Source organism: Anguilla rostrata, chromosome 8 (genome assembly GCF_018555375.3).
Source record: "Anguilla rostrata isolate EN2019 chromosome 8, ASM1855537v3, whole genome shotgun sequence".
Classification (NCBI taxonomy): domain Eukaryota; kingdom Metazoa; phylum Chordata; class Actinopteri; order Anguilliformes; family Anguillidae; genus Anguilla; species Anguilla rostrata.
Window position 1 is genome coordinate 16,745,606 of NC_057940.1, and position 21,355 is coordinate 16,766,960.

The following is a 21,355-nucleotide window of genomic DNA, read 5'->3' on the forward strand; positions in this document are numbered from 1 at the left end:
CCAGAGAAGCCGTTTTATTACCACAGAAAGACTGCAGTTCACAATGGCTTCCAGTGAAGCATTATTTCAGCTGCTTCTGACTCATCACAGGAAGAAATGGAGAAGAGTGAGTGCTATGTTCAACAAAATGTTTTGTTTCTGTAGGATGACCTGAGCAAGGCCACATACTGTTCAATTCACCCCTTGTTCACGCTCCTGTGTTTGGCTGGACCGCGCCACAGGTTAACAGACGATACTCAGCAGATGAGACGTATCTTTCCTTGCCACCATACACGTCTGACCCTCTTCTGCCAGACAGTAGCAGCCTTACCAAAACCAGCCTGCCAACACCAGGAGAGCTAGGTGAGTAGTAGGTATCATCTGAATAATAAGTGCAATAATAAGAATACTTTCTAAGAGTACTGTATATGTGAAGTGTCTTTCTAAAGACTAAGGACACTGAACATAACAAAAGAAGAAGCATTAAAAAAGGCAATATACTGAATATTTTCTTGGTACCTTCCTTTATAATCTGTCTACAATCCAGCACAGGAAAAATTCATAAAGTCCAAAACCCAAACAAAGCAAAGAAACATCAAGATTTTTCCAATAGCAGGAATCAGAAGGGATTTTTTAAGCACACTGGGAAAGGAAATGTTGTGATTTTTCTTTTTTTTTTGGCTAGAGATTATATTACACCTTGTAGATGAGTAACACTTAATGTTCACTTACAGACTGAAAAGACACAAAGCACTGCTGTTGCTGAATCAATGTCTTGTATTTAGCTAATTAGAAGCAGAGACTACTCATTGACTCAATTTATTTTGGAAGTACATACATTCCCCAAATCCTGTTACAATGCCCAAAAATAACTGTTTTAGGGTTACAGAAGAGCTCTACAAAGCAGGTTTATCTGAAAATCTTTTTTTTTTTTTTTGTCTACTGAAACTACAGACTTGGCAAGGATAGCAAGCCCTCAATGCGACAAAAAGTCTTGTGAACTAACATCAAAAGGGAAACTACAGTCAACAATTAGATGGAAATTAAATTAATAATTGAACCCCTAAACTTATCAAAAATGATTCAGCCCAAATGAGTGGCAGTCATAAGGGTGCTGGCTCCAGGCAGAAGATGGAACAGCTACTAGATTATAGTTTCAGAGTAAGGAGTTGGTTCACTCTGGGACTGAGAGCAAGTCGTTATCTCAAGATAGAGGCACTTCTTGCAGTATAAATTCAACTATTTCCATAAGACACAGATGCACATATTTGGTAAAAGTTATTTAAATGTATATAGCAGGTGCCAAAACATATTTTACTGTAACATGGTCACATGGCCATTGAGTCTGACACGCCAAAATTCTAATGATTTCAAGCCAGTTCCTAGCCCTGTTACCCTTGATTTAGTCACCGATATGACAAAAACAAGACCCATTCCTGTCTTACAGGGTGACACATTTGACACAATACCAAAAGCCTTCTGTTCAGAGCACAAAGAGTAAATATCCGTCTGTGGTCTCTGCATTAGACACACTGAGTTTGCTTAATGCCATTGTAATGATGAGCCTGTACGCAGAACATATGTGAAGGCTCTTGAAGATTCCACAAACATTCATCACATCACACAAGTCCGTTAAAGAGTCTCGGATGAGCTGGGAAGCGTTTTCCCAGAAGCAGCTTGCTTTAGAGATTGGTATTCAGCAGCATTTTCATCATCTTGGACCTTTCGCACCCAATTAGTACACCGTTTTCTATGACAGCAAATGCAGTGAGACTCATTACTGTACCACCAGCGGGAAATTTAATGAATCCTTATCCAATATTCCATGTCAAAACAACATTTTCCTTTGTCTCTCAATCGGTTCCACATCCATCACGGTCCAGTTTTCAATCAAAGTTTTGCAGTAAGACTCAATCGGTGCGTATCTAACAAAATATCACATGAAGAAGGAAAAAAACTGCTTCACATTATAAGAATACTTCAGCCCATTACACCATAAGTTCCAAAGTATAGTCATCAGAGCCTATAGGACAATGGCATTTTAGATTGCTTTCTTCAGCTGCATGGGTGCCAGAGTCCTGGTTATAATTTGTGGTAATGACTGCAGTGCTGGTTTTCTTCCTTGTTCAGGTCCTGAACTTTGAAATCATTACCATGGTGGAAATCAGCGTGAAGGACCACTCTCTACACCCAAACCTCCTCTGGCTCATTTGCTAATAAAATTCACCAGGGTCGCACCTAGAGAAAAGCACGGCGGCGTCTCGAAAATGTCAATGAAGACAGGCTATTATCACTGTGTGCTACCAATCAAAAAGGCTCTGGTGGTGTAGGATTTTGTTAATATGAAGTGCTCTAGCCTCCGTTCAATTTACAAGGCTCTCCAGAACTTTTGTGTCCTCTTGGAGTTTTTAACAAGGAGTCAGAACTCATTGATGTGCTCGGATCTCTATGTGAGGTCTGAATCGGGGGGCTTTGGCCTCCTCATTTCAGCTCCCATTCGAATGTTATAATGTTATGCCGCTGCTCCAGGAATTAAAATGAACTGTCAGGGCTACTGCACATGCACTCTGACACGTCTCCAAAAGTAATCATATCTTACCGCACAACTTGTCCTGGAGCTACACGGCGTATACGTAGCTGGAGTCGACCTCGGCTGTTTGAATAATGGTCTCCTCAGGGCTGGCCGAGGCGGAAGTGATGGCATCGCTGTTATCATGCTAAAGCCAGCTTTGAAAACTCATCAGATAATAAGGACCAGGACTGGAAAAAGAAACTGAGCTGGAGAACAGTTCTTCCTTGAGTGGGACAGTTCAACTGAGTCACCTTAATCAATATAACCAACATGCAGCTGTATTCATATACAACTACGCACATATAAAAATAATGTAGCCTTTCCTTCGCTTCAAATAGGCTACTGCAATTAAAAAGGTATTAAAAGAACAAATTCAACATGAACTACAAACACCAGAAACTACTGAATCACAGACAGACTGACAGAAAAAAAAAACATGCTTCTGCTGCTGATTTGCATTTTCTCATCACAGTTGATTCAGTGGCATGATTGGCACTCAGGCTCCTCCCCCTCCTTTCACGTTTTCAGCCCAGGTGTGGCATGGCAATGGCACTCTATCGTCTCCTGTTTAATGGCTTCCTGAATGGCTGAATACGTGCTGAATGAAGAATATGTGCACAGCGCGCAAGAGGCATCTGCTTCCTTGCAAATACGAGGCTTGTTCTCATCAAAATAGCTCCAAGAGTGGCAGGTGGGGAGATTCAGCCATACAGTAGGCACAGAAATTATACACTGTTGTGAAAGCATGCCTGCAATTAATGAATGCCACAGGAAGTCGCAAGGCTCTGAAACCCCCAGCATTCTCAGCAGCATTCCAATGTGCTCACAATATTTTAGCCTGGACAGGATCAGCTATTAGAGAGAGCAAATCTTGGCTGTGGCAGCTAAGGCTGTGATACAGGACTCTATAGTGTTCCAATTTTAGGAGCATTTACTCCAGAAAATTGATGTGCGCTAACTGGAAAAAACAATTAAGGAGCACATGTACTAATTGGAATGCAGTAGTGGGCTCCTACATTTTTCAACTTAGCAGCTCCTTGGAAAAAATGTGAGAAAAGAGTCCTGCTGTGATAGCTTGCTAGGTATGCCACAACTGCTTCAGGGTCCATGGCAAAAATAAAAAATGGCTCCACAGATTGCCTCTTTCATTCTGGAAGGCATATACCTGCAAACCTTGGTTCCCTGTATCTGGAGGTGTCCCACATCTCTCACCCAATAACCAATTAATCCACGTAGTCCATGAGTGAAACCCGATGCTACATTCACAATCAACATTTGCCCTTAACTTGAATCACAATTACATGTAGAGTTTTTCTTTTTCACAAACATGGGTGGTAGGTTCAGCAAGCACAGAAATGTTCTTGTCAAGCTAGGTTGCATTTATTTTTAAGGCAAAGTTAACTTTTTTTTTTTTGAAAAACTGAATCCAGGCAGTGTAATGTTTCAATTGTACAGTAGATAAGTGCTCTAAATACAGTATGTCAATGTGAAACAATGCCATGAATGCTATGTTATGAGGGTTAAACTATAAGCCACTCATATAATATTTTTGTGCCTACTGACTGATGATGGAGAGGGATGATGCCATTAAAATAGCCTTCCAGTCAAAGTCAGATATTCATAGGCATACTGTATGGGGTAACAGGGTAACAAAGAAAATCCAGAAAGGGAAGGTTGGCTTCTCCAACAATGTCATTACTGAAGCAAATAAAACCCTAAACTGATATGGGTGAACCTAAACAAAATTGACAGGAAAGTCATAAAACAAGACAGGAAAACAGTTTGATTTGGAAGGCAAGATAACACAAGATTCTAATATAAATGCAGCTGCCTTCGACTCTTATTTCATTGACTCCAAACTATTAACTACACTATTATTAACTACACAGAGTGACTGCCAGGGCCAAAGAACCGGCAATAGCAAATGACACAGTCTTTGCCATAGAAAAGTAAATATGATGTTAAATTCCATCAGAAAGTCAAAAGGCTTTTTTTATTATTCAGAATATCACTTATATATCTCATATCAATATCATTACCATGTCTATTGAACGGAGGATATTCCCCAAGGTCTGGAAATCTGCTATAGTAACAACCATTTTCAAGTCAAGTGACACAACCAATAATGTTGGCAACCACAGGCCTCTAAGTATTCTGCCACTAATATCAAAGGATGCTGAGAAGTGCACTGCAGAGCAATTAATACCCATCTCAATAATAGCCCTTACACATTGTGCCCTATGTTTGCTTCCAAAGCGAATCACTCCACTGAAACTGCCAACTGCTTCTTTATACAGAACGTCAAATAAAATGGAGAGGGAGCTGTTGGAACTGTATTTATGGACATGATTTTTGCTACTGTGAACCATGAAATCCACGTCAGAAAATTGTTAAAATTTTAATTTTCCCACAATGCATTGTGTTGAATGAAATAGTAAGTGAAAAACTACACACACATTAAAAAAAATTCATCTGTACCACTTGTATAGCTGGTCCCATACCAGTGACACAACTCTAAACCCCATTCAATACACCTTTAAACAGATATGGTCAAATATGGCCTTCTGACCAGGGGAAATCTTCTTAAGTTCCATAGCTTGTCTAATCGATAAAGTCCGTTAAGGCCTTGCTCATCCCCCACTGAACACTATCATCGTACAGAAAACCCCAAGCAACAGGTCCACAAGATCTGCCATGAGAGGGGATACCATTGTCCCACAGGGGTGAAGCACATTTAACCAGACAGCTGTCCTCGTGAGAGCTTTTCAGGGGTGCAATACCATACCCTCAGATATTGGGAAGGCAGGTACGCCCTCCATTTATTACTATTATGTGTGTCTGTTTATCTGTGTCATTTATCCAGCCATCCATCCAGAAAATACTGTACAAACACCCCACACAAAGGCCCAGGCCGGATTCGTACTCATGACCATCTTGCTGTGAGGCGACAGTGCTACCCACTGTACCACCGTGCCACCCGCACTGTTATTTATCTGTTTGCTAATGACTGCTACCTGCTTTTCTCCTCCCATCACATGGTGTTGAATGATGCAATCCTGTTGCTTTTGTTATTTGTTGGTTGCCTGCTTTGTGTGATTTTTGTCCTTCTCTTACATCATGTCTTTTAATGGCTCCTACCATCATACCCAGAGACTGCAATTGAATAAGCCAGTTGAGCTAACACTGTCACATTAACAACAATGTTCATTAATGCGCATAGTCCCTGCAAAAGCAAATTTGAAAAATAAATGCATATTTATCATTTTTATATAGAGTAATAAACAGACAATGGTCTTCAGAAAGTGTTCCTAAGTGGTCTCCTCCAATAGAAACTGAAACTCAGTTTTTCAGGCCATTCCTCCATGACGCGTAATCAATAAAAAAAAATGACATTTTCTCTTAATCCCATGAAAGCGCCCTCAGCTGCCCGTCTCACGCCCCCACAAAAACACACAGGGGTCTGTTTCAAAAGCCCCAAATACAATTAGTTTATTTTCACCTTCAGGTCCCCCCCCCCTCTCCCAGGAAATCACATCTTTTTCCTAATTTGATTTAAATGGTGATTTGATTTCTGACGTCCTTCTGCGCGGCAGGGTTCTCTCCGTTTCTCGTCGGGGCTAAGTGGATAACTCCCTCGCTGTCAGCTTGGTCGTAAACCAGTTCTCTCCCTCATGAAAGCAAAGCATCAGGATGGAGGGGGGTGGGGGGGGGAGGGGGGATTCAGAAGACAAATGGGGGCCCGCTAAGTTTGTCTGCTGGGTATCGTTTCATTTGCTCAATTTAGCCTTGCGATAATGAGATATTTCAGAAAGGCAAAGGAACCCTCCGCTGAACAAGCAGCCTGGCAGTCCCTGTACGACTTACGCTCTGACACGCACTTCCAGCTTTTACCCTAGAACAGGTGATCATGTTATAAAGGGATAAGCGGATGTAATGCCATTATAGTGCATTCAAGCAGTCTGCAGCGTCTGGACAAAGACGAACACTGTGTTCTCAAAGGAAGTTTGAAGGCAGAAACGACACTCGTTACTATGAAAACTACTTTCACAAAGGCATCATGACTGCTGGTAAATAATTGGCCAGAGTTTTTTTTATTTTTTTATTTTAAAAAGCAGGGGAAGAACAGTGAGGCCTTGAATCAATCATACACCATGCGTCGTCCTCAACTTTCAGCAACACATTTTAAGAGTGCTACTTTCCCTGCCTCCACAAACCCCTCATTCAGTTCAGTAAAAGCCCATGAGCTCATAATAGCACCGAAGAAATTTAAGAGAAAAAAAAGCCATTTCAAATTGAGTGTTTACGTGGAAAAAAAAGCCCATGCAGACGTGGTCTTGTGTCGTTCTGAGAAAAATATGCAACGAATCAACTTTATACAGCGCATTGGGTTTCTGCGGCATGCACAAAGGGCTCTGGTCTTGCGTCAGAATGAATGGTTATGGCTGAATTGCGCAGACGCAGTGAGCCAGCGAGCGCACGCATGCTCCTCACACACGGCCGCAGATGGCACTGGCCTCTGTGCACTGAAGAGCTCCAGGGCTCCAGAGATGCTTTCTACACTTAACCCCAGAAACATGCTGCCTCCCTCCCTCATCGCCACCCCACCCCTCCGGAGAGCAGGCTTCCAGCTCCGCTGACTGCCTGACCGCTGGACCCTCATGTTTGCAGGACGTGACCCTGCAAATAGAGGGGAGAAGGGGAGGGGGAATCTGCTGCTGTGAGCCCCCCTGCCGCAAAACCCCCCACCACCACCCCCCCCCCCCATCCTGTTACCATGCTCAATCCAATTTCATGGGCTGGGTTTGGAAGAGAACCTGACCCCCCAGCCCACCCCATTAAAAGCGAGCGGAATTCAGAGCGAATTCCCAGCGCTCCCTGGGCCAGGCCCGCGCAGCGGAGCGGCAACGCGGCTGGGGAACAGGCCGTTTCAGCGCCTTTTTAAAATGAAAACCCGATGCCCGGCGGACGCCACAGCCGGAGGGAGAGCCGGAGAAAAAAAGCCTCCCGCCAGCCAGGCCCGGCGTCACCGCACCTGCAGGGACCCGCCGGAAAATCCGCCGAACCGAAAGGCTGCCCGCAAACCCCCCAAATCCGGCCTTCAAGCAGCCGGACGCACCGATCTGCAGCTTAATTACGGCGGGCGTTTGTTCTGCCACACACACAAAGACTCAGTTCATACCCTGAAGTCATCAAATTATGCCAATATGAGTGACAAAAGGGTGCAGCCGTGCACTGCCAAGAATAAAACAAGAAATAAAATCATTTGTATTATTCATCAAAAATGTACAATAAAACACCTCTCCCGTGTTTTTTGTTATGAAAGGTCTGAGTTGGACCTGATTTGTGCAATAGACATACTGCAACTGCTCATGAATATTGTATAGTGCTTTACAATCCCACACAATCTGTGCAGGCTGTCTTGCAAGGGAATTAAATAAAATCTAATCAATAATCAAATCAATGATCAAAAATCTATAGATGCACCTTCTGAAGGCATTTGCCCAAGTACAAGCTTGGTGCATCCAAGCCAAATGATTTTCCTGTTATATTTTCTTAATACAGATTAAATTGTTCCAGGGAAAATGAAAGTGTAACCAGGAAAAAAGACAGAAGACAACGCTTTCAGTCTCCAAACCAATGTCTCCACTGAAAGGCCCGTTTTCCCACCCACAGCTGAAGTGGAAGCATTTGCCTTTCACTGGCCTCTGTAACGAAAAGAAAACATCAAGAGAGAGAACAGGCGCGTGCGGTGGAGCCGGCTGCCAGAGCCTCCCAGCAAGGGGCCGTTACTGTGGCCTCCTGGGGTCAGAATGACTCTACGCTCTACACAGCCTGTGTTCACTCTACAGTATACTGTGCCCGTGTTAACCCTACGCACAGCCTGTGTTCAGGCTACACCGAGCCTGTGTTAACTCTATGCTCAGCCTGTGGTCACTCTACTCTGAGCCTGTGTTCACTCTACAGTATACTGTGCCCGTGTTAACCCTACGCACAGCCTGTGTTCAGGCTACACCGAGCCTGTGTTAACTCTATGCTCAACCTGTGGTCACTCTACTCTGAGCCTGTGTTCACTCTACTATACTGTGCCCGTGTTAACCCTACGCACAGCCTGTGTTCAGGCTACACCGAGCCTGTGTTAACTCTATGCTCAGCCTGTGGTCACTCTACTCTGAGCCAGTGTTCACCCTACACAGGCCAGAAAAGTAAGCACCTCATATTCAATTTTGTGCTAAAAAAGGCAGTTATCTTAATTGACCATTAAAAGCCAGGTCTCTGCAATGCACAGAGCTCTCTGTCAAAGCAAACACACAGCACAGGAATGCATAAGCATGTGCACTGGCAGGCACACACAAATACGCACGGTCACACACAAGCAGGCATGCACCAAAACCCGAGCACGACAAGCAGGAACCAGACGAGCAGGTCAACTGACAGCAACAATACGGCCGACAGTTTCGTCAGGACCGTCTGTCAGGTAGGGGAGTCCCAGCTGGGCTTTGATTGAATTACCCGCATTTGTTTGGGCAGAATAAATGGGGTGGCGTTTAACTGGCCAGCATATGTGCTGATAGGCTTTGTAATCAAATTCCCCGTGGCTGCGGTGCTAAAGAATCCTCTCCCTCTCTGAAGGACAGCCAGCTTTAAACGGCTGCCATAGAAATATCTTACCTCGCGCTCGCACGTCACCATTGATCACGTCTTATTTCATCTCCAGAGATGAACTTTAACACTTGCTGCCAGTCATCTTTGCTGTCGAGGCGTCTCTTTTTTTCAGCCTGGCACTCTAACAGAGCAATAAAACTTGGTTAACTCGCACCATAACTTCAGCCCTTGCTCTAGACATGAATCTATTGATTATCCTCCACAACTCACCTCAACTACCAAATGTCACTTTCTCCAAGATTGGAAATGTTTTCTTTTGAAACATCTTCTGATATATATATATATATATATATATGACTGACATCGTTTGTTCACATTCTCACAGCAAGAATGTTAAACCATCATGGGCCGAAATTTGAAAATATGACCCAATGAACGGATTCAGAGGAACTGTAGGCCAGCCATTTTGACCTGAACTGATGTTTTCATCCAAGATGGTGGATGCTTTACTGCCCACACATTTATCCCGTTAAGACAATAAGAGCAGTGTTGCATGTATATGCAAAAGGGTACTCTTGCTCCGGTAAGCTTACTTACTTAGGTGTGTTCCACAAGGACTCAATCTTCTCAGGAGAACCACGTTCTGAGTTTATCACTTTTTCAATTAGCTACTGAGGGGAAAAATCTGACTCCAACCATGTTTTACAAAATGGCTGCCAATGACAGTAAGGCTGACAGGGTTCTGCAGGGGCCAGCCCTACGCGTGCAGCTTCAGCTGGGAAATTTGGGCAACGGGGCGTATGTGCCGGCACCCAGTGTGGCTTAACACCAGCAAATCAGCCAAGCCAAGCTTGCAATCAGGCTGGGACTGAGGGATAAACAAGGGGTGTTCGCTAATCTTGAATAGCAATTAAGTGGGGAGCTTTGGAGAGCACGCGGAAGCTTCGGAGAGCTTGGGGGGGGGGGGGGGGGTTTTGGTGAGTGGGGAGAGACGGGTCTGCACTGCCCTGACCTCCCTTCTGACATTAAGCACAGCATCTGGATTCCTCTCCCCCATATGTCTCAATTCATTTTTCATCTCCACACTTGGTTCTTGAAAAGTGGGCAGGTGGGGTACAAATCGTATTCACAATCACGGAGAAAGGCCTGAGACGCCACCATGCACTGGCTGTTCCCAAATTGCCGTCACCGCCCCTGTCCCTAATGAATGATGTCCAAGGGGGCCTTATGGACGGCAGGCCGGTCTCAGCTCCCTGGTAGGGATAATAAGATCATTCATATGCAAGGCCCAGTCTGTCCATTTGGAGACAGCAGAAGGAGGGCGTAATTCAGAAGGGTCCGCTCGGTCTGCGGGTCCCAGCCAAGCCAAACCAGCAGCAGCATTAATATAATGACGCATAATCCCCTTACCAACCAAATGAGGCAATTTTTTTTAAAAATGTGAAACGTGCCATTTCCAAAATGGCCAGATTAGCAAACCCACGTGCAAGCCAGCAGACATCTGTGCAGTCCATTGACCATGGAGGAGCTTGGCAAAGACCCCATGTTCTTCCTCACAGTGCAGAAATAAAAGATGTCTGCCTGGTGGAAGCACACTGTTTCCTGACCTGCTGAGACACAATGCAGTCTCGCAGTAGCGATATAATAACCAGTGAGTCCCAATTACTCCCACCCCCTGGCATGGGTGGTGAATGTGGACAGCATGTGGTTCAGAGGTTAGAGAGCTGATGGCTATGGCTTTGAATTCCAGGGAGAATTCCTGCCATTGTACCCAGCAGTCATAATACCCTTTACCACCAGTCAAAGTGTGGATTTACGCACGGGGCAGGATATGCGCAAGGCAAGCGATCGCAAGGCAAGAGGTCATGGGCAGAGGAAATCACATGACATTGTCATTGTGATGTCATTTCCCCTGACCCCACCGTTCCTGGAGCTGTTCCTTTTTCGCTACACCTAACTCTTTCCAAAAGGTCCAGCTCTGCTCAGGCGAATACAGTAATGCTCTAGCTGTAGTTTGAGGGAAGGCAGGTGGGTAGGGGGTGAGAGGGTAGGGGGGTATTTTGGTTTCCACAGTTGTGGCACTTTGCTGACTTCCACACTCCTGCAGATGTAATGGAGGTTAACCCCCTGCCTGCATCCATCCATGTAAACAAAGTCCATCCACAAGGGCCTGGGGAGCACAGCTCAGAGCCCTGACACATCGACCGAGAGGCAATCATTCGACCCGGTCATGGGAAACAAACCGGGGGTCAGACTTCAGGTCCGTTTTATTGGTCACAGCTGCTCACAGGTTGAAGGGGGTGCAGACATTTTTTTCTTCCTTTTATCTAACCTCTCATTTGCTGGAAAGATCTATGCACTCTGCTGAAAATATCTAGTATTGCTCAAACAAGTATGGAGGGTTATGAGAGAGAGTTTCTGGAAGACGTCCGAACTGTTAAATTTCATTGAATTTTGCGGTGCGTTGGTTGTGAGCGGTAGTTTCCTCATGTCAACACATGTATTTCCAAACTTCTGCACACTCCTGGGTCACATCTATGACCGGGTATATTCCCAATTAATTAATGGACAGTGCCCCTACTGAAATTTCACGGCGTGTCCCGAGATGTGGATGGCCATGTCTGGTCATTTATACCAAGTGTCTGGACATGAACACCTCCATGCACAAAATCATGTCTGTTGTCCAACACAGAACTGTGATTTCTGACACGGACACATGCTGCACATGGCAGGAAATGTGCATCCGCCCCGTAAATGCACCTTTTCATGCAGTTTTTATATTGTACATAAAGGCACATAACTCTCTCCTGTCAGTTCAAAAGCTATCCATTTGTCGCTTTTTTTTAAATTCTGCTTGGACTAAGTAACTTTTAACGGAAAAACACTTCCGACTTGCTTACGATTTGGCTTTTACGCAAGGAAGGAATACACATTCTTACCCAGCAGGGATCTCAAAGAACACAGCAAATCACTTGCTTTCCTGAGCCAGTACCCACTTACGTTTGATCTCTGACCTTATTCTTCATTCGTGTTCTTCGTATTAGCAAAAGGAAACTCTCAAACATGGTAATAGTTCTCCATCCCCCTGCTGTGCAATGGAAAATGGGAAAATATATTTTTTGCCTGAGCAAGGTACAGAGAAATAATTACTGTAAGGCATCACTGAATTGCTGATAAAAATATTGTATTTATGAAAGTGCAAATGAAAGTATCGTGTTTCATAATTTATGAAAGTATTGTGAATCAGGGAAATTGTCTTCCAAAACAGTTAGACCTGTACAGTACTATAATCTAACTGTACGGTGCATTGGATTTAGCTTTCTGTAATGAGTACAAGCAAGGCATTTCCCTTTCTAGATCAGATTTTGCCCTTTAATTCGCCAAACGCTAGACTCCTCGCATTGTGTCAGAAAAGGAAGAAAGTAACATTTGTTTAAATTTGTCACTCAAAGACTGGGACACAGCATATTGTGTTTAGACCTGAATAGTCATAACAGTAATATGTTTACCAAATATCTGACTGAACACATTTCCATCCAAATGGCTCAAACAGCAGGTTTAATGCAGTAACTGGCTCTTCTGAAAGTATAATTTATTTAACACAAAAGATTGTTCTCATATGTTGCAGCAACATGCTGAGCAGATGCCACACATACATACAGATTCTCTGATCTTCACGGTATGTGGATTGTACCATACATTTGGCACACATGAGATGAGTCTTCCACATAATGTAAAGGTCAGCCAATCACAGGCTAGCACACCATCTTCACAGCATGACTGCCTAAAACACAACTCCTTTCTTGTGCATTTTTATCAAGCGCACATATACAGTATTACGTTAGATGAACATCAGAAGAACTACAACTACTGTATACAGAATTCTGACAAGACAGCAAAAATCTGCGCATACAAAAAGCCAGTTTTTTTTTCCCTTGGTAGTATTCAAGAGTACTTTCTAAACACTGTGAATCACTCTAGACATCAGCTGGCAGAGAGGGAAAGAGCTCCCTTATGCTAATAATCACATTTTAAACTTATTCCCTTTCACACAAAGTGATACTTGTCAGCTTAATGTGTGAAGGGGGATTATTAAGTCAAAGCAAATGCATGCACTGCTCTATCTTTCCCTCTTCTCAGGCAAAAACATTACTGCCCTCTTTCAAGGAACACACTCATAAACCTCGGTATTGCAACTGCAATTTAAAAAATACTTTCTGGAACATGATTATATAGTTATTTGATCATTATACATCTTGCTACAATATTAAGTGGAAATGGAAAATGGTATTGGAATGCTCTAAAAAAAAAGGGCATTCTTTTGTACAACACTCTTTTCGGCTTTTAATTAGTCACTTGTTAGCACTACTTGCAGACACCTGCAAGTAGTGCTAACAATATTTAATAGAGAACATGAAACTGAGCATTTAAATTCCCTGATCAAACTGGTCTGTAATGTGCTAATAATTTGATGAAGTTGGAGAGCCCTTTCCAATTTAAGGCCTTAAGTTAGCAGAATCTAAACAAGGGCACATTTTGCAATTCAAAAAACACAAAAAAAAATGATTTTCCCAACAGGTTCACGCGACTTCTAAGGTATGAGCTGATGGGCTAGCTAATATTCAAGAACACAGCATGTCATGCATTTGCCTCACCATAGTAAATAACTACAGCAGAGTAAGTAATATTCGCTGCCACAGAATCCATCATAGAAAATTCCATGTCTGCTGCACCTACTGCAAAAACACTGGGGGGAAAATCGGCCTAGTCCTGCTGGTAAAATGGGGTGCCTTTTCAAAAGTGCAGGCGAATGTAAGGCATTCAGAGCCCATGGCCTCTGATCATTCGGGCTTACCCACAAACCGCACCCTCTCACAGCCTTACCTCTGGCTATTTAGGCCAGCTTATGGTGCTCAACTGCATCTCGATTGCCGTGTCAGAGGAGGTAGAAGCCCAGCAAACGCGGCAAGACTAACCGCCTCCGATTCGAGCTACTGGAGGAAAAAGCGCCGGGCTCCCTGCCGAGAAACATGGGCCCCCGGGGAGAAAGCAGCATTACATTTTCATGCAAATGTCTCTCCCCGGGCAGAAACGTCCTGCTAGAGAGATGAATTAAGCCGCAGAGGCAGTCCGAGCTGATGGGTCACCGCCCGCCGCCAAACCGGCTTTAACCCCAACGCCCTCCGCATGCACCAACATAAATCAACTCGGGAGAAAAGTAAACACCTCTCCTCCGACTCTGGCAGGTCATTTCTCTCGGTTGCCGGCGCAGGCCGCTTAAAATTAGCAATTTCTCCCTAATTAATTGTGATTCTGTCACCGGGGGCAGCCGCAATCCATCGGCAACTCTGGCCTCCGCGTGATTAGGCGTCAGATTTAAGAGGAAAACAATATTCATTAGCGCGGAGCATTACCTTTTGTTGTAATGTGGGGGAAAAAAGTGCTTTTCCATTAGTCTAATTCCTTGGGTGCTGTCAGCGCAAACCTGCAATATCTCTCCATTTCTCATCAAATGAAAAGCGATCAATGGAACATTAAGGCTACAAATTGTACAGCAGATACAGAATGCGGGGGGAAAAACATTTTAATGGATTTCAATACCCTGGCAATGGAAAGAATTCTTTAATTAAAGAGGACCGAAGAGTGTTTTGCGACTCAATTCATTCTGCCACCTTTGTATAGGTTTGCATCACAGCCAGTGAGGATGAGAAAGCTTCTATTACAGTAGATTTAAAACACTGTCAATGTTTATGCAACTAACAAAACAGCAAACATCTGAATTTATACAGTATTTGTACTGCTCCAATATTATTAAACGAAGTACAGTGATCTTTCATGGAATAATCTGGCATAACAAATTCTGTTTTTTCAGCCGACATATAGCATCTATAGACGCTATCATTACCATAGCATTTTATTAAATATCACAATACTAATATTTATTATTCTTCAAACACACCACCGTTTCCCTTAATCCCTCATGCAATTTATTTCTGACATGAAATAAAATTCAAATTAAAGAAATTAGAAATGTGTGAAATTGTTTCTAATAAACCCGCTACATGAATATTAGACAAATATTGGTATCCAAAAACCCAGATGACTGCATATATCTTTTGTCCAGCCCCTCTAAGACTATAATTCATTGTCAAGATTTTATACAGGCGACTAATTTCATCACTGTCATCATTTTACTTTTGTGTCAATTTGGAACCTAAAGTTAAGTTCCGCATTTTGCGAAAAGCCTAGGATTTTAAAACAAACCCTGGCACAATAGGCTATTTTAGTGCATACATCAAGCCAATGGCCCTTACAAAGCTGATTCTAAAAAGGCTGGTCTATCTTACCTTTTGACACCTTTGCTGGGTCTTATTTTTCATTAGAACACTTGGTGGCTTTTAAGTTCAGCTGTAGTATATTGGAAGATTAGATTCTTTTTAAAAAAACTAAAAAAAACAAGAAAAATTGAACCTGTGGAAACCACCTACAGCAATGTTTCACTGGCTGTAACTCTGAGGGTTTCTAATGAGAGGAAAGTAATTATGCGAGTGCAGTGGTCAGAAAGAACAGAGTGTGTGAATCAATTTCCTGGAGGCAAATGAAATGTTTCTTCCAAGCTCACTGCTTTAAAACTGCCATGTGTCGGGCCACCCCTCCCTACCCCCACCCCCAACCAGCACATGACAACAGGAATTTCCCCCATTTTACATTCACATTACAGGCATTTAGCAGACGGTCTAGAAAGACCTACACAGCTTGCATTACTTTACACAAAATCCATTAATACAGCTGGATATTTACAGGAGTAATTGAGGTTGAGTACTTTACTCAAGGACACAGTGGAAGTGCTCCATTCATATAATCTAACACACAACTTTGGAGTAGCATGCCAGGTTCCTCAGCCATTTTGCTACATAGCCTAGAACATCAAGTCTTGTGTAAACAGAGCGGAGAAACTATTGTTATCATAAGCGCTTCTCAATTTTCTGATCAGTGAGATGATTAACTCGCTGTTCAACAGCCAGCACAGAGGGCTGAAAGTCTTCCGGTGATTGAAAAGGGGGCGACGCCACTTCCCATAGCAGGCCTCATTAAATGGCTCCAAATGCAGTAGGCAAACACAGGCTTAAAAGCACAAAGACTTTATATAGGAGCAACATCATAAGTAACGTTCTAGCTTGAGCAGCACAATTGGACAGTGAGATGACGTTGTGTCTGTGACAGTGTACTGCCCAATAATTCCATTTAAATGAGCGCTTATGTTGACTACACAGTATTTTCCCATCTTTGCTGGTGCAATGCCTGTTACAATGAGCCCCAACTCTAGCATACAGTCGTCCAATATGCCCTTAGTATTGTTTTAAATGGTCTTTTGAGTGACTACGCTCTAATTAGGCATTTGTAATTGTGAAAGAGGGTTGTTAATCTAAATTTTATTAAAAACGTTACGTTTAATTTATATTGTTACACAATGCCCATCCATGTCAGTTAATGTCTTTTTAAAAACCACTTATGTAAATGATAAACCTTTGTAAATATCTTGGGTGTGCTGCTGAATTTTTAAAAAATCTGTGAAATGTCAATGTTCTGGCAACCGGCACACACAGTTCTTTGGTGTGCAGGTTGACAGCCAATGACAGAAAGCTTGCTGTCTCACTGAGACCACTCTGTATCACATCTTTAATGGGTACTGATTACTTCCATGAACTCACTCATTGAGATTATGGTCCACCTGGAAGGCTGTAGAGAGAGTTGGCCTGGACAATGGAGACCCAGTAAAACTGATAATAAATAAATGATGTGCTGACCCGATCGAGCAGTCTGAAACATGGGCACCATTACACACTCAGTATGACCTGACCAATGTTACACACTCAGCAGAAGTGATAGCAAAGCCTTTTTCTGATTGGCCACTATTTCATTGCCACCACCCCCAAGCTCCATGCCCCCTTAAAACAAATGCAACAAACCTGTGGGTATCCAGGGGTCAGTGGAGGGCTTCTCCACGGTGTTGAGTTGCTCCCAGTCTAGGTCATCCTCTTTGCCTTGGCTGTACCCGCATGCCGTGTAGGAGTTCTCAAAGTCACAGTCGCCTACGACAAAAAGAGACAAATGATACAGTCACAGATTTTTGAACGACGTCTGCAAAAAAAAGCACAAAATGCAAAAATCATTCGCCGCATACATCAGCATTCATAGACCCATCTGTTTCACAAAGGGATCTATTTAAGGGAAATAGATTCTGAACCATTATTACAATACACACGGTACCACATTCATTACTGTCTCTAGAAAGGCGTGTATCCTCTGTCACCGTGACAAGTACAAACTGACTAAACTCCATCATCATAACACATTAGGTCTCAACTGCACCATCAACTATAAATTGAATTCCCTTCCAGCCCACTTTTCATCGTAAACCTCCGTGCTGCGCAGCACACACCCACCCATAATCTTTCTTCAGATTCCCAGTTCTGAACATCTGATATTATGACAAAACCCTGTGCTCCGAAACAGAGGAGGAACAGATTAATCCAAAACTCTGACGCAAAACGTCCACTCAGTTTCCAGCCAGCACTTCTTCAATCACACTTCAATCACACCAGCGGGTTTCTAATAAGTACAAGATGGCAATTATTATTTCAGCTTTTTTTTTTACAATAAGGCTGATTGTATTAGGCACCAGTATTTTGTAGAGTAGAGTTCTTGTACTTTTTATAATTCTAGGCATTTAATGGTCTCTGGGTTTTTTGACAACTCCTAGAAATCTGTCCCATGATCCTTCTTTCAAAATGCAGGCCCCTGAACACTATCCTTGCTAATCCTTGCACTTTCTGAATGAAAGAAATGAATCTGAATAGTACTACAAAAGAAGAAAACATAAGGAAGGTTTATACAGAATCTACAAAATGTTTTTTTTTTTTTTTTTAATCCAATTTTTAAGGACCACGGACTGAATTTTCTGGAAGGTACATTTTGAACTACCAAATGGAATGTAAATAATGTACTTTCATGTATAGCCATGCCCATTTGCTCACCTGCAGTGTGAGGGAGCTAGCATACCCTTTCCTGGCACGGCTGTCTCAGCAATGCTGGTCTGCCCTACAGTTACGCGCCCCCAATATGACAGCCAGCCCTCGGAAAGTCACATGGTCATTTCTGTGAGGGACTCTTGATTGTGTGCCAGGGAAATGTAGGAACGCGTGTCAGTGGATGCTCACAGGCAATTCACACTCCGACCAGAGCTGACACGCATTCAGCTGACTTTGGCCAGTCGAAATGAACAAGCTGTCAGCAGCCTAATGGTTCTATTACCCAGAAGGGCTTAGACTGTCAACCCGCAGATAAATGTAACCTGCACCAGGCTAATGCATTACATCAATAATAGTATTACAAATAAGTTTGTAACTCCGTAATATAATACATTTAGTTGTTTCATCACACTGTTTTTACACTGTTACATTTCAGAAATACAGATGTGCTAACATTACTTTAAAACAGCGTAATAACTTACCAGTGAGGTGTTATTCCTGAAGCTATACATAAAAAGCAGGCAGAGCAGCACATTTCCTGGTATTTTAGCATACAGTTAAAAGGAAGTACGTTGTGCAATAATTGGGCATCTCTGTGCTTACCATTTAGCTAACATCAGTACAGAACTTTTCTGAAGAGACTTTTGGAGCTCGGAGTGCACAAAAAGAAAGAAGGATAAAAATGGCAGAGATAACAATGCAGCTGATGTTTGCATATTTTAAGCCTGGGAATACGTGCACTAATTCAAATGAGCTGGAGAGAGGGCAAATTTTAAAGCACAATGCAATTTGTGTCTATTACCCAGAGGATACATTTCTGTTGTTTCACCAGAATCTGATCTCAAATCTTATAAAAGTACTCGAACTGCACACACAACAATACGGTTGGCTGCTAATGATTAATTTCAGGCAGCACCACAGTGCTAAGATAACTTCGAGATTACTTGCTAGTATTTTAATCAAGTGAGAACTTTGTGAAAAAAGGACATTTACTAAAAGAATTGATGGGTCTCAGCTGGAGAGTCCAGCGAAAGCACTATTCCAAACACGGCAGGATCTGAACCTGAATCTAGACCATGTCAGTGCCAACTGTGGCCAGGAGTCCTGCAGAACGGTATGGTACCACCCAGACACAATAGCTTTCAATCTGAAACATTTTCATGCAACGGGGCATATGCAATTGGGATGTATGCAGGGGGGGCATATGCAGTGGGATGTATGCAGGGGGCATATGCAGTGGGATGTATGCCAGGGGGCATATGCAGTGGGATGTATGCAGGGGGGGCATATGCAATGGGATGTATGCAGGGGGGGCATATGCAATGGGATGTATGCAGTGGGGGCATGTGCATTGAGATGTATGTACTGAAGGGCATATGCATTGGGAGCATGCAGTGGGGCATGTATGCAGAGGGGGCGTAGGTAGAGGGGGGCATATGTACAGGAAGGGCATTTGCAGTGGGGGGAATATGCAGAGGGGGGAATATGTAGAGGGGGGGTGCAGTGGGAGGGGGTGTATGTAGAGGGGGGCGTGCAGTGGGAGGGGGCATATGTAGGGCATGTGCAGTGGGGGGCATATAAAGTGCGGCTAATGCAGTGGGGTGCAGGCAGCATGCACTTCAGAGACCCGTCTGCTCTAGTCTGCACCAGTATGCCCTGTCCACAACCTCCCAGAGGACACTGCAGCAATAAGATGGACTGAAAAACATGACTCAGCATTTCCAAACTGGAGGGAAAGCAATTATAGGACAGAAATTGGTTAAAAAAGAAACACTGATAATGAAATGTAATTTTTAAAATTGCTACTGCAGATTTAGTTCTTCTATTTTAAGAGCAAATGATCCAGCTGATAATTTAACTCCAATATTGAATGTTGCAAATCTACATACTGTTATTTTGTTAGGTCATTTATGAGCAAAAATTGATATTTTTCATTACATAAAACCAGAAAGGTCACCAGCAATGAACAAGACTTCAAAGAATGTAAATTCAAGAATATAGATATGAACAGGAAAAGCCATATACACTTCAGGTAGTTTTAAAAATGGAATGTTCACCTATTTAATAATTCATATATCATTTGAGTAACATTCTATTGATGAAAGGGTCATTTAATGGGCCATTTTTTGCTTTGGTGGCTCTCAATACGCAAAACATTGTTCGCCTCAATAACCATTTTTTTTCTGGTAAGAAGTAAACGACACGCAACATCGCACACACAAATGCTTTTTTACACCACTGATTAATATCAAGCGCGGTTTCCAGGGGGTTTAGATTGTAATTTTTCTTTCTTTCTTTTTATTTTTTATTTTGAAACACAACAGGCTGCACAACTTCAGGGGCAGAAGTAACTTAGCAAAGATGCTGCGTAAATCAATCACGACTCTCAGGGGGTTGCTGTCCTGGGGATAGAGACTTTATCTCCCTCACTGCCATCTCTTCGGTGTTATAGGCCCGCCTCGCCTCGACGGGATAAAGTGGCTTTTTATTAGCATTTGATATTAAAATCGATTGCATCTGGAAGGAGCGTGCGGCGCACTCCGGCTCACTAGCGCAGCGGATTCTTTATTCATTACTAGCACCAATCGCGAGAGATCTTATCTTGCGCTGATATAATCGGCTTTGCTCTAACCTGTTCCGTTAATGCTAAAGAAAGCGTAATGCTTGAGAGGTGAGATGTCGGAGAAGGGAAGAGTTTAAATAAGATACGTACTCCAACTCAACGAGCTGTTCTTCCTCGCTAATTGGAAACGCTTCCGTTAGTTTCATTTTAATAATTACCCACGAACGAAGGGACAGGTTTAAGTCGCTGCTCTGTTATCTACACAAGCAGACGCAGTCACGGGCGTCACGCGGAGCATATCCACAAATCGCGAGTTATTTCTCGCAACTCCCGGGGTTAAGATTACTGCACTGCACGATTACATCACCACAAGGGAAATGTAAACACACATTTATTTTTCATTTGGATATTTGGGGGATTTTATGTTGATACATTCCCCTGCTGATATTAAGAAAAATGAGTTTCAGTAAAAAATAAAAAAAAACTCTCCAGAGAAGATCTGAGGAGCTTGTAAGTTTAAAATATGTATGTTTTTCTTCTTCTCTTCTGTTCTAACAGTAGCTCATTTAAACCTTAAGATATGTGTGCAAGGAAAATTCGAACAGG

General features: G+C 43.0%; 1 protein-coding gene across 1 annotated transcript in view; it reads right to left on the bottom strand.

Annotated features, from left to right (window-relative positions):
• Positions 1-21,355, bottom strand: part of LOC135260959 (receptor-type tyrosine-protein phosphatase mu-like) — a 179,144-nt gene that overhangs the window by 125,120 nt on the left and 32,669 nt on the right. Inside the window, exon 2 of the mRNA XM_064346723.1 lies at positions 17,125-17,247. Within this exon, the coding sequence (XP_064202793.1) occupies positions 17,125-17,247 (123 nt within the window). The remainder of the gene's footprint in view (positions 1-17,124; positions 17,248-21,355) is intronic.